This window comes from Crinia signifera, chromosome 1, assembly GCF_055691185.1.
Source record: "Crinia signifera chromosome 1, ASM5569118v1, whole genome shotgun sequence".
NCBI lineage: Eukaryota > Metazoa > Chordata > Amphibia > Anura > Myobatrachidae > Crinia > Crinia signifera.
In genome coordinates, this window is record NC_139217.1 from 42,061,351 (window position 1) to 42,074,884 (window position 13,534).

A 13,534-nucleotide genomic window follows, 5' to 3' on the forward strand; every position below is an offset into this window, starting at 1 on the left:
GGGGAGGGTGTGTGAGGTCATCTCCAGGCCGGATACGCCTGTTTCCATTGCACAGCCGACTAAAGGCCCCCATACACTATGAGATTTATCTTACCTGTAAAATTGCATCTGATTTCCCTTGATTTTCCCCGGCAGCTTCCCAGGAGGCCTACATACAATTTGACACTAGATGTGACATTTTTTACATCCAATTTGTGTCAGATAAATCACGTGATTTATCTGATGCAAATTTGGATGTGCCACTGAGACAATCATACCTCCCAACAGTCCCGATTTTATCGGGACAGTCCCGATTGTCAGGGCCTGTCCCGCTGTCCCACCCGCGGGCGGCAGTGTCCCGCGGTGTGGGGGGCTGTTGGGAGTCCCCCCTGTCAGCTGCTAAGCAGCGGGGAATAAACGCTGTGCGCATGCGCACAGCGTCTATTCCCGCTGCCAGGGGGCTGGGGGCATGGCTAGAGGCTCGGGAGCCTCTGGGTCATGCCCCCATAGCGGCAAAATGCGTGAGTATAGGCCACGCCCCCAAATTAGGGCACGCCCCCGAAAATTTCGGCGCGCTGGAGGTGCGCAGCAGCAGCGTCCCGGCTGCTAAACAGCCGAAGTTGGGAGGTATGGACAATGCAGGCTGGCACCTAGCACACTGGCTAAAAGCGTCCATGGGACAATGCAGGCTAGCACCAAGCACACTGGCTAAAGGCCCCCATACATTAGGCCGACTTGTCCTAAGGACAATTCGGACCCAGTTCTCCTGCAAGCTGCCCCGCAGCTCCCCGGGAGGCTCACATACAATTTGGCACTTCATGTGCCATTTTTTTACATGTGATAAATCGCATGCGATTCATCACATGTAAAAAAACCCGGGGAACTGCAGGGCGGTGAGGAGCAGTGGGGCGGCAGCAGCAGTGCCGGTGAGGAGCAGGTGGGGGACAGTGGCGGTTCCTGTGAGGAGCAGTGGGGGCGGGCTGTGGAGGCTCTCAAATAATCATCAGTGTGCACCGCCGCAGCGGCGGCCATTACAACTTTAACATAATGTGTAAAATGACAGTCCGGCTTTTGATTGGCTGAGATAAAGCACTCTTAGCCAATCAGCGGCCTCTCTATCTCAACCAATCAGAAGCCGGACAGTCATTTGACACATTATTTTAAAGTTGTAATTGCCGCTGATGCCCGCTGCACACTGATCACCGCACTGCTTCCTCACAGGCACCCCCGCTGCACCCGCTGGCCACTCATTTAAGAGCCACCCCTGCCCGCCCACTGCAGGAGGTCAGACGTGATCGTACATGCTGCACGTCTGACCTCCTAATCCGGTACGATGAGCATGTCCGATGCGCACATGCGATTTTGGGCCGATTTCACGTGATTTATCGGCCCAAGTGCCGAAATCACGTGGAATCGGTCCAAGATCGCATAGTGTATGGGGCCTTATAGCGTCCTTGGGACAATGAAGATGGAGCCAGCATGCGGTAAAGGACAGGGCTGCTATGCGCCTCTGTCCATATCGGCGCTGCTATCTAAATGATAGCAGGCTGAATGTATGAATGGTCAGCACTGATGACCATTCCGCCCACTGCTGGTTTTGCGCCAGCAGCAGGCTGACGTAGCCCTATCTCAACAGCAGGGACAGCGCTGTCCCTGCTGTTGGCTCTGTGCTATGCTGGGGATCTTGCAAGTAGCGAGATCCCGCACATGCGCAGTCCAGCCGGCCGGGGACAGGAGACAGCGCATCAGTGTAAACTGATGCGCTATCTCCAAGAGGAGACATTGTGGGAGGGGGGAGCTGGCGCTCTCCCGATTTGGCAGACAAGATGTTAATACATCTTGTCTGTCTCCCCTCCTGCTTCGCCTCGCTAATGAGGCGCAGCAGGAAGTATTATAGCTGCGCTATAATATTTCTGCCCCAGAGACACTGCAGGATGGCCCCTAGCACACTGGGTAGTACTTTCAATCCAGCACTGCCCCAATGTGACACTGGCATAGATAAACTGGGGCAGTGTTGGTCCTGCCACCTATCCCACTGGGTACAGTTTCACCAGGACAGTCCATGCTGCTGCCTGTCAGGCAGCTAATACGGATATACCTGTGTGTAATTACAGCAGGGGAGGGGGGGCTGAGGGGTGTCGGGCTCTGCTGCCTGCACGGACGCTGGCTGACCGACCTCCAGCAGCAGGGGAGAGGGGGGGTCAGGCTCTGCTGGCCGCACCGTCACTGACCTCCAGCACTGAGCAGAGGGGGAGTCCCGTTCTACCCACAACTATTTTGCTGCTAGTGCTTCCTCCCTCCCCTCCTACCTACTGGAATCCTCTCTTTGACGGGCAGGGAGGACGGAGCTCAGGCTGAGCTCTGGAGAAGTATGCACTGTGTGTGTGTTGATGGGATGGGACGCTGTCACGCTGACAGTGCTGCCTCTGCTGCTATGGCTCCCGTTGTGCCTGCCCCCAGTGACGTGTTTCTGCTGCTGCCCCGGGGTTGGAGGACAGTCGCACCGCAAGGAGGTACCTGTTGTACACATGATATATCGGATCTGAAACATCGTGGGTGCTAAAAAGCACTCACGATGTGCCCATGATGGGTCAGATGCCAATATATCGTATGTTCAGCAGGTCCGACGCCCTGATCCGATCTGATGCGCACGGGACCGCGCATCAGATCAGATCAGATGTCAAACACATGCGATTTTCGGCCGATTTTATCCGATTTATCGGCCCAAAGGGCTGAAATCGGGTGAAATCGGCCGAAAATCGCATAGTGTATGGGGGCCTTAAGTCTCTGGCTCCTCTGAGCCTGCAATGACTTGTGCCCAGTGTCATAATCATTAGATGGTGATCCTGTTACGATGGATTTGGACATATTCGCACGACTGCAAATGAATGTGTAGCGGGATTTCACTCTAGCTGGACGGTGGCGGGACTGAATGCTGGCGGTGCAAATTCTCAGCTGTGCGAGGTATGAGTTAGCCCCAAAGTCTGCCATCGGCGCTCCGAATATCGTGTGTGACAACGCGCCAGTGACCTGAACTCTATATGCAACGCAGATTCTCCACGACAAGGTGAACCGGTAAAGAGATGGAAGATCTAGCCCCGATATGGGCAACCTATGGCTACTAAGCCATGGCAGTACTAGGCTCTCAGCAGAAACGCAGCACTTTTATTAACCTGTTTCATGTACATTATTAAACACACACACAGGCAGACCCCAGAGTAACCCAGTGACCCTACTCACCGCTATAGAGACCGCACTGATGACAGCTCCAGTGTATCCCAGGACAAACTTGGATGTTGGAGAAGGCTAAAAAATACAAGAAGAAAGAGAATCACATAATATTTCACATCTGGGGTAGATGTATTAAGCCTGGGGAAGTGCTAAAGTGGAAGGTGATAACACACCAGCCAATCAGACCCTGAGGGGTAGATTTATTAAGCTTGGTGAAGTGATAAACTGTCTGTTTTTTATCACCGGCCTATCAGCTCCTAACTGTGAAGTTACAGGCTTGGTTTGAAAAATGACAGGTAGGAGCTGATTGGCCGGTGATAAAAACCAGACACTTTATCACTTCACCGAGCTTAAAAATAAATCTGCCCCTAACGGTTTAATTTTTCAAACCCCGTCTGTAATTTGACAGATAGGAGGCTGATTTGCTTTCGCATGATCCCCTTCCACTTTATCACTTCACCTGGCTTAGGGCCTGATTCTGGTTCATTGCAAAAGCAAATTGCACTCGATGGACAAAACTATGCTCCACTGCAGGTGGGGCAGATGTAACAGGTGAAGAGAGAGAGTTAGATTTGGGGGAGTGGTTTTATTTCTGTGAAGAGTAAATGCTGGCTGCTTTATTCTTACACTGCAAATTAGATTTCAGTTTGCAAACACCCAAATCTAACTCTCTCTGCACATGTTACATCTGCCCCACCTGCAGGGCAGCATGGTTTGTCCATTAGAGAGAGAGAGAATTTACTTTTGCGAGCGAACCAGAATCAGGTCCATAAAACACCTGCCCCTCGGTCACCTGTCTGGGGAATGGTCAGGGCATGGTGAGTGCCAACTTCTGTATAGTGACGGCCTTTCTGTGAGGCATCGTACGGGTCATCCCGACCGTGTGTGTGCTGCTTGTTGGGTGGAATCCTGAAATACCCGAATCAAGAGCAGAGTGCAAGGGGCATTCTAAGCATATGGAGCGAATCCCCGCACTACCATGCGAGCACATGTATACGCTTCCACATTCGCTGGCATGTGGCCACAAGAAGTGGCAATCATTCGATGTGCAAACCCCCAACATTGGGGACAGGGGTCGAATTAGGATCTCAACGAACAGGTCTGAATGATCCCCAATGTTTCTGGGTTACCCAGGAGGCCGGAATCACACCTCCGGAGAAACTTTGAGGGATATTTATGAAAGTTTGGTGAGAGATAAAGTGCTGACCAGTACGGACGGTGTAATGGTTAGCATTACTGCCTCACATCGCTGAGGTCATGGGTTCCATTCCCACCATGGCCCTAACTGTGCGGAGTTTGTATGTTCTCCCCGTAGTTGGGTGGGTTTCCTCCGGGTACTCCAATTTCCTCCCACAATCCAAAAATATACAGATAGGTTAATTGGCTTCCAACAAAAATGTACCCTAGAATGTCTGTGTGTGCGTGTACATGTGGTAGGGAATATAGATTGTAAGCTCCACTGGGGCAGGGACTGATGTGAATGTTCAACTATTCTCTGTAAAGCGCTGCGGAATATGTGTGCGATATATAAGAAACTGTTTGCAAATATACAGATGTCACCAATTTTACCGTCGCTTTACCACACCTTCATACCTTCGTACTGGTAAAAAGGTCTCGTTTCAGACAGAAAGTGTGTGAAATGCAAAAGCGAAAATACAAGTTACAGAATCCCCGATGAACAACAGTCGGTGATGTGACCTTACTATGTGTCTGACACACACAGGATGACACAGAGGTCAGCAGGTGACGATATAAGGAGTACGGCTGGGATGAAGGAACAGTCAGGGCCAGGGGAACGATGTCTCCTTTGCAGGATGTAATTAGTTTAGCCGCATGGGGCCTGGTCACTGAGCGCACAGACACTCAGACCCCGCATGGGGGTTCTCACCTTGGTAGCGTTGCGATTTGCATAGTTGACACCTGCATTGTGACTTTGATTCAACCACTAGATAATACAAAAAGAGGGTAAAAATGTGTTAATGGAAGACAGGATGGCACAATATAGAAAGCCTGGCACACATCGATGGTGCAAACATTTGGGAGCATTTTTAAATCATTGCATGCGAGTAAAAACAGGATCCATCCCCCCTGCACTGTGCGTTTTAGAGACACGCAGATGGCGGCATCAGGAACGGTGATTCCAAATTTACTACCAGGCCATAGGTAAAATACGGCTGGTATTTGACCCTGAAAAAACGCCTTGAAAATACTCTCATTTTCCAGCCGTATTTGGCTGAAGCCTGCACGAATCTGACTGATCTCTGTGTTGTAGAATTACAGGGGGCAAACAAGTTGGGGTCCCCCCATATTTCTATAAACCAGAACCAGGCTCGTGGGCTGGTCCTGGTTCCCAAAACACGGGGGACAAAATGAATAGGTTGAACCACCAGCGGTGTCATGCCACAGTTCCCCCAGGCATAACATGACACCATGGCTGCTCAGCCCTGGCCGGGTCCTTGGGGAGTGGGTAACACCCCCCCCCCCCCCTGAAATAAAGGGGTCCCCTCTCCAGGGCACCCCGATGGACCCAAGCTGATGGAATTGAAATGGTTAAATAAAAGTGTAAAAATAAGACATTGGGTTTTGTAGTAATAAAATTGTACTTTGTTACGTGCCTTCATCAGTTATTTGAGTATCAGTTCTGTAGTGGAACTTACAAGTCCCAGCAGGCACATCAATGCCCTGCATGCTGGGACTTGTTGTTCTCCACGTCCCAGCAAGCGGGGGAGGCTTGCTGGGCATTGTAGTTCTACTACAAAACCCAATATGTGATTTATACACTTTTTTTAACCAATTCAATTCCATCATTCTGGCATCCATCACCCATGGGAGCCAGGGGGGGGGGGGGGGGGGGGAATGGGCCCTGCCTACTTGTGTGGTGAGCAGTGACAGCGGTGTATACCTCCTCATGTGCAGAGGCTGGTGAGCAGTGATAGCGGTGTATACCTCCTCATGTGCAGAGGCTGGTGAGCAGTGACAGAGGTGTATACCTCCCCATGTGCAGAGGCTGGTGAGCAGTGACAGAGGTATATACCTCCTCATGTGCAGAGGGCAGTGATAGTGGTGTATACCTCCCCATGTGCAGAGGCTGGTGAGCAGTGACAGTGGTGTATACCTCCCCATGTGCAGAGGCTGGTGAGCAGTGACAGAGGTATATACCTCCCCATGTGCAGAGGCTGGTGAGCAGTGACAGTGGTGTATACCTCCCCATGTGCAGAGGCTGGTGAGCAGTGACAGTGGTGTATACCTCCCCATGTGCAGAGGCTGGTGAGCAGTGACAGTGGTGTATACCTCCCCATGTGCAGAGGCTGGTGAGCAGTGACAGCGGTGTATACCTCCCCATGTGCAGAGGCTGGTGAGCAGTGACAGCGGTGTATACCTCTCCATGTGCAGAGGCTGGTGAGCAGTACAGCGGTGTATACCTCCTCATGTGCAGAGGCTGGTGAGCAGTGACAACGGTGTATACCTCCCCATGTGCAGAGGGTGGTGAGCAGTGACAGCAGTGTATACCTCCCCATGTGCAGAGGCTGGTGAGCAGTGACAGCAGTGTATACCTCCCCATGTGCAGAGGCTGGTGAGCAGTGACAGCGGTGTATACCTCCCCATGTGCAGAGGCTGGTGAGCAATGACAGCAGTGTATACCTCCTCATGTGCAGAGGGTGGTGAGCAGTGACAGCAGTGTATACCTCCCCATGTGCAGAGGCTGGTGAGCAGTGACAGAGGTGTATATCTCCCCATGTGCAGAGGCTGGTGAGCAGTGACAGCGGTGTGTACCTCCCCATGTGCAGAAGCTGGTGAGCAATGACAACGGTGTATACCTCCCCATGTGCAGAGGCTGGTGAGCAGTGACAGCGGTGTATACCTCCCCATGTGCAGAGGCTGGTGAGCAGTGACAGCGGTGTATACCTCCCCATGTGCAGAGGCTGGTGAGCAGTGACAGGAGTGTATACCTCCCCATGTGCAGAGGCTAGAGAGCAGTGACAGCGGTGTATACCTCCCCATGTGCAGAGGCTGGTGAGCAGTGACAGCGGTGTATACCTCGCCATGTGCAGAGGCTGGTGAGCAGTGACAGCGGTGTGTACCTCCCCATGTGCAGAGGCTGGTGAGCAGTGACAGCGGTGTGTACCTCCCCATGTGCAGAAGCTGGTGAGCAGTGACAGCAGTGTATACCTCTTCATGTGCAGAGGGTGGTGAGCAGTGACAGCGGTGTATACCTCCCCATGTGCAGAGGCTGGTGAGCAGTGACAGAGGTATATACCTCCCCATGTGCAGAGGCTGGTGAGCAGTGACAGTGGTGTATACCTCCCCATGTGCAGAGGCTGGTGAGCAGTGACAGTGGTGTATACCTCCCCATGTGCAGAGGCTGGTGAGCAGTGACAGTGGTGTATACCTCCCCATGTGCAGAGGCTGGTGAGCAGTGACAGCGGTGTATACCTCCCCATGTGCAGAGGGTGGTGAGCAGTGACAGCAGTGTATACCTCCCCATGTGCAGAGGCTGGTGAGCAGTGACAGCAGTGTATACCTCCCCATGTGCAGAGGCTGGTGAGCAGTGACAGCGGTGTATACCTCCCCATGTGCAGAGGCTGGTGAGCAATGACAGCAGTGTATACCTCCTCATGTGCAGAGGGTGGTGAGCAGTGACAGCAGTGTATACCTCCCCATGTGCAGAGGCTGGTGAGCAGTGACAGAGGTGTATATCTCCCCATGTGCAGAGGCTGGTGAGCAGTGACAGCGGTGTGTACCTCCCCATGTGCAGAAGCTGGTGAGCAATGACAACGGTGTATACCTCCCCATGTGCAGAGGCTGGTGAGCAGTGACAGCGGTGTATACCTCCCCATGTGCAGAGGCTGGTGAGCAGTGACAGCGGTGTATACCTCCCCATGTGCAGAGGCTGGTGAGCAGTGACAGGAGTGTATACCTCCCCATGTGCAGAGGCTAGAGAGCAGTGACAGCGGTGTATACCTCCCCATGTGCAGAGGCTGGTGAGCAGTGACAGCGGTGTATACCTCGCCATGTGCAGAGGCTGGTGAGCAGTGACAGCGGTGTGTACCTCCCCATGTGCAGAGGCTGGTGAGCAGTGACAGCGGTGTGTACCTCCCCATGTGCAGAAGCTGGTGAGCAGTGACAGCAGTGTATACCTCTTCATGTGCAGAGGGTGGTGAGCAGTGACAGCGGTGTATACCTCCCCATGTGCAGAGGCTGGTGAGCAGTGACAGTGGTGTATACCTCCCCATGTGCAGAGGCTGGTGAGCAGTGACAGTGGTGTATACCTCCCCATGTGCAGAGGCTGGTGAGCAGTGACAGCGGTGTATACCTCCTCATGTGCAGAGGCTGGTGAGCAGTGACAACGGTGTATACCTCCCCATGTGCAGAGGCTGGTGAGCAGTGACAGCGGTGTATACCTCCCCATGTGCAGAGGCTGGTGAGCAATGACAGCAGTGTATACCTCCTCATGTGCAGAGGGTGGTGAGCAGTGACAGCAGTGTATACCTCGCCATGTGCAGAGGCTGGTGAGCAGTGACAGCGGTGTGTACCTCCCCATGTGCAGAGGCTGGTGAGCAGTGACAGCGGTGTATACCTCTCCATGTGCAGAGGCTGGTGAGCAGTGACAGCGGTGTGTACCTCCCCATGTGCAGAGGCTGGTGAGCAGTGACAGCGGTGTATACCTCTCCATGTGCAGAGGCTGGTGAGCAGTGACAGCGGTGTGTACCTCCCCATGTGCAGAGGCTGGTGAGCAGTGACAGCGGTGTGTACCTCCCCATGTGCAGAAGCTGGTGAGCAGTGACAGCAGTGTATACCTCTTCATGTGCAGAGGGTGGTGAGCAGTGACAGCGGTGTATACCTCCCCATGTGCAGAGGCTGGTGAGCAGTGACAGAGGTATATACCTCCCCATGTGCAGAGGCTGGTGAGCAGTGACAGTGGTGTATACCTCCCCATGTGCAGAGGCTGGTGAGCAGTGACAGCGGTGTATACCTCCTCATGTGCAGAGGCTGGTGAGCAGTGACAACGGTGTATACCTCCCCATGTGCAGAGGCTGGTGAGCAGTGACAGCGGTGTATACCTCCCCATGTGCAGAGGCTGGTGAGCAATGACAGCAGTGTATACCTCCTCATGTGCAGAGGGTGGTGAGCAGTGACAGCAGTGTATACCTCGCCATGTGCAGAGGCTGGTGAGCAGTGACAGCGGTGTGTACCTCCCCATGTGCAGAGGCTGGTGAGCAGTGACAGCGGTGTGTACCTCCCCATGTGCAGAAGCTGGTGAGCAATGACAGCAGTGTATACCTCTTCATGTGCAGAGGGTGGTGAGCAGTGACAGCGGTGTATACCTCCTCATGTGCAGAGGCTGGTGAGCAGTGACAGCGGTGTGTACCTCCCCATGTGCAGAGGCTAGTGAGCAGTGATAGTGGTGTATACCTCCCCATGTCCAGAGGCTGGTGACCAGTGACAGTGGTGTATACCTCCCCATGTGCAGAGGCTAGAGAGCAGTGACAGCGGTGTATACCTCCCCATGTGCAGAGGCTGGTGAGCAGTGACAGCGGTGTATACCTCCTCATGTGCAGAGGCTGGTGAGCAGTGATAGCGGTGTATACCTCCCCATGTGCAGAGGCTAGTGAGCAGTGATTGTAGTGTATACCTCCCCATGTCCAGAGGCTGGTGAGCAGTGACAGCAGTGTATACCTCCCCATGTGCAGAGGCTAGAGAGCAGTGACAGCGGTGTATACCTCCCCATGTCCAGAGGCTGGTGAGCAGTGACAGCGGTGTATACCTCCCCATGTGCAGAGGCTGGTGAGCAGTGACAGCGGTGTATACCTCCCCATGTGCATACGGTGGAGAGCAGTGACAGCGGTGTATACCTCCCCATGTGCAGAGGCTGGTGAGCAGTGACAGCGGTGTATACCTCCCCATGTCCAGAGGCTGGTGACCAGTGACAGCGGTGTATACCTCCCCATGTGCATGGGGTGGAGAGCAACGACATGTTGGGGGAAATTTTATAGGATGAGAAATTCAGAAAGTGAGAGATTTGGTAAGAAATCTCCAGGTTTTTTTTAAAGTGGCAATCATTTACACCGCAAAACCAGTTTGATTTTGCAGTGTAAATGATTGCAGCTTTAAAAAAAACCTGGAGATTTCTTACCTATATCTCTCACTTTGTGAATCTCTCATCCTATTAAATGTCACCTGTTATGTTTCTGTGGCCCATTTGTACAGTGTGGATAATAAAAATAACACAAACAGACAGAGGAGTAAATTTATGAAGACTGAATTGTCAAAAATGAGACGATCTTGGCCGGGAATCCCATATCAGAAATTTACTAATCACAAAAATTGGCAGAGTTTGGTAAAATACGAATAAAATTCACAGCAGAATTAATAGGCCATCGGCCAAACTCAACAGGATTTTCCATAAGAAACAGGACAACACTGGAATTTACTATAATTCATATCAGAAAATACTGTCTTGAATTCAGATCAAAATGCACTTCTCAAACAGAACTGCTATTGGCTGCCGAATCTGCAGAAGCATGCGTGGGTCAGTCGGATCCATGCAGTGCTTCTGTGCGTAAAATGTTCTGTTACACAGGGCCTTATTCTAGTTCACTCTTTCTGACAAAATCCTTCTTAGATGGACAAAACCATGTGCACTGCAGGGGAGCAGATGTAAAATGTGCAGAGATAAATCGATTTGGGTGAGTTATTTTTGTTTCTGTGCAGGGTAAATACTGGCTGCTTTATTTTTACACTGCAATATAGATCTCACTTTGAAGTAAAACCCCACCCAAACATAATTCTATGTGCACATTTTACATCTGCCCCACCTGCAGTGCGCATGGTTTTGTCCATCTAAGAAGGATTTTGTCAGAAAGAGTGAACTAGAATAAGGCCCACAGTGTTTCACAGCAAACAGTGTAACATTATTTGTGATGCAGATACAGTTCCAATTACACACAAAATATAGGCAAGCTGTATATCACTGTATTTGATATCATATCATGTATGTGCATACCAAATAATGTTACACTGTTTGGTTGGGCAACGCTGGGACAAAACATTTTTTATGAAGATACAGTCACAATTATATACAGAATATAAGCATGCAGCCAATTGTGGGACTCATTAGCATCCTGATGCATATAAGTTGCAATCAATCATCGTAATTAAAGTCGTAATTGAAGGTTAACCTAGACTGACTTTTATCTGCAGAAGGCGGAATCTCTTCACCGTTGGAAAACACGGTACTTGTGTATTTTGGCGGCGCCCGATTTCAGCATCGTTCGATGAACGTATCGCATCGCATGCCATGTACCCGATGGCATGCGATGCGACGCGATTTTGACCCCCTATACGATGAAAAATTGTATAAGCACCCTCTAATGGGTGCTTACAATGTTAAATGCACCCCCACGCCACCCCCCCACTATAAACGTGAACCCGAAGCGTGGCGAGCGCAGCGAGGCCGCGAGGGGCGGCGGTACGCGTCCTACGACCTTTTCATACCCCCACTATCCACGTCGGTGTGAAATTTGAAATTTGAAAATTGTATGCCATTGTACACTAACCAACGAAATCGCGTCGCATCGCATACCATCGCATGCGTAATGGTATGCGATGCGATGGGCGCCACCAAAATACACAAGTACCGAAAACACAAATCCTGAGAACACGCCAGCTTAGTAAATAAACAGAATTCGTTTCGTTTTTTTTCAAAACAGACCCGTTTGCATTTGTAACTCAGCCTCAGTTGCTACTCAGCCGATACACAGGAGCTTAGTAAATTTATACCATGGGGTGTCCAGGAAAACTTCAATCAGTCGGTTCTAAGCTCTAAGGCAGGGATGGGGAACCTTCGGCCTTCCAGCTGTTGTTGAACTACACATCCCAGCATGCCCTGCAACAGTTGTAGCATGACCACATAGCAAAACTGTAACAAGGCATTCAGGGATGTGTAGTTGCGCAACAGTTGGAGGGCCAAAAGGTTCCCCATCCCTGCGCTAAGGTGACACCTGCACTACTTTGTGAAGTAGATAGTGTAAGGTCTCTTATAGCACTAGTTGAAATGTGGACAAATCACTTGCACACAGTGATCCGGTAACTGGGCCTTTTACATTCACCTCACCAAGCACGGACTAGAAGCACGCGCGGTACAGGGGGATTTATCATGTCACCGGTGTATTGTCAGGATGATTAGTCACATGGTGTTATTGTGTACTGGCAGGATACTGGTTTGGTGGCATGAGGAAGGGTGACAGCTGTCAGGAGGATGAGGGGAGATGGGGGGGGGGGGGGGGAGGGGCACCACATTGTGTATGCCATGGTGGGGTGACATGAGCTAACGCTGCCCCCACTAGGCCTGCTCATCCCTCAGAAACACAAACCAGGGCGATCACTTGTAAACTGTCTGAGGAGAGACGGAAGTCCCTGTCAGAGCCGGGTGTTTGTTTCAGCGAACAGACGGCCCTCTGATCCACGCAGGAGTTATCAAAGCCCACGGCTCCTTTCTAAATGTCACCACGGTGACAGTGACAAACACATGTCACCGAATGTGAGTGGGATCAGTATTCCCGGGATTAACCTCTTCACTGCCATGTCTTATATACCATACGGGAATGCAGCCCCTGAAAGGGAGAGCGCTCTGGACACCCAACTACTGCCAGTTATTTATATTCTATATACAATGACCCAAGGAGCTCACAATCTATTCACTTTCTCACACGTGGCGGCTGACATGAAAACGACCAACGTAAACCATAATGTTGCTGGTACTTTTTCACCAGCCAATCATCTCCCAACAGCCGAGTTACAGGCTGGGTTAAAAATTGACAGTTAGGAGCTGACCGGCCAGTCATATAGTACCAGCCACTTTACCGGGCTTAATAAATCTCGCCCAGAGCACCCACTGTACTGATTATTTTGGGACAGTCCTGAACATAATGGATGCGCCCGCCTCCCAGCCAATCAGGTGCTGATAATGCTCCAATGTCCTGATTCCAAACTATGGACCTTATTCTAGTTTACTCTTTCTGACAAAATCCTTCTTAGATGGACAAAACCATGTGCACTGCAGGGGGGCAGATGTAACATGTGCAGAGAGAATTAGATTTGGGTGAGTCATTTTGTTTCTGTGCAGGGTAAATACTGGCTGCTTTATTTTTACACGGCAATATAGATCTCACTTTGAAGTAAAACCCCACCCAAATCTAATTCTCTCTGCACAAGTAACATCTGCCCTACCTGCAGTGCACATGGTTTTGTCCATCTAAGAAGGATTTTGTCAGAAAGAGTGAACTAGAATAAGGCCCTATATACTGGTGCTAGGTATATGTAA

At 51.2% G+C, this 13,534-nt stretch overlaps 1 protein-coding gene across 1 annotated transcript in view; it reads right to left on the reverse strand.

Moving 5' to 3' along the window:
• Window positions 1-13,534, reverse strand: part of SFXN5 (sideroflexin 5) — a 195,109-nt gene that overhangs the window by 115,651 nt on the left and 65,924 nt on the right. Inside the window, exons 8-9 of the mRNA XM_083189303.1 lie at window positions 5,099-5,155; window positions 3,220-3,285 (exon numbers count right to left, since the gene is read on the reverse strand). Of these exons, the coding sequence (XP_083045429.1) occupies window positions 3,220-3,285; window positions 5,099-5,155 (123 nt within the window). The remainder of the gene's footprint in view (window positions 1-3,219; window positions 3,286-5,098; window positions 5,156-13,534) is intronic.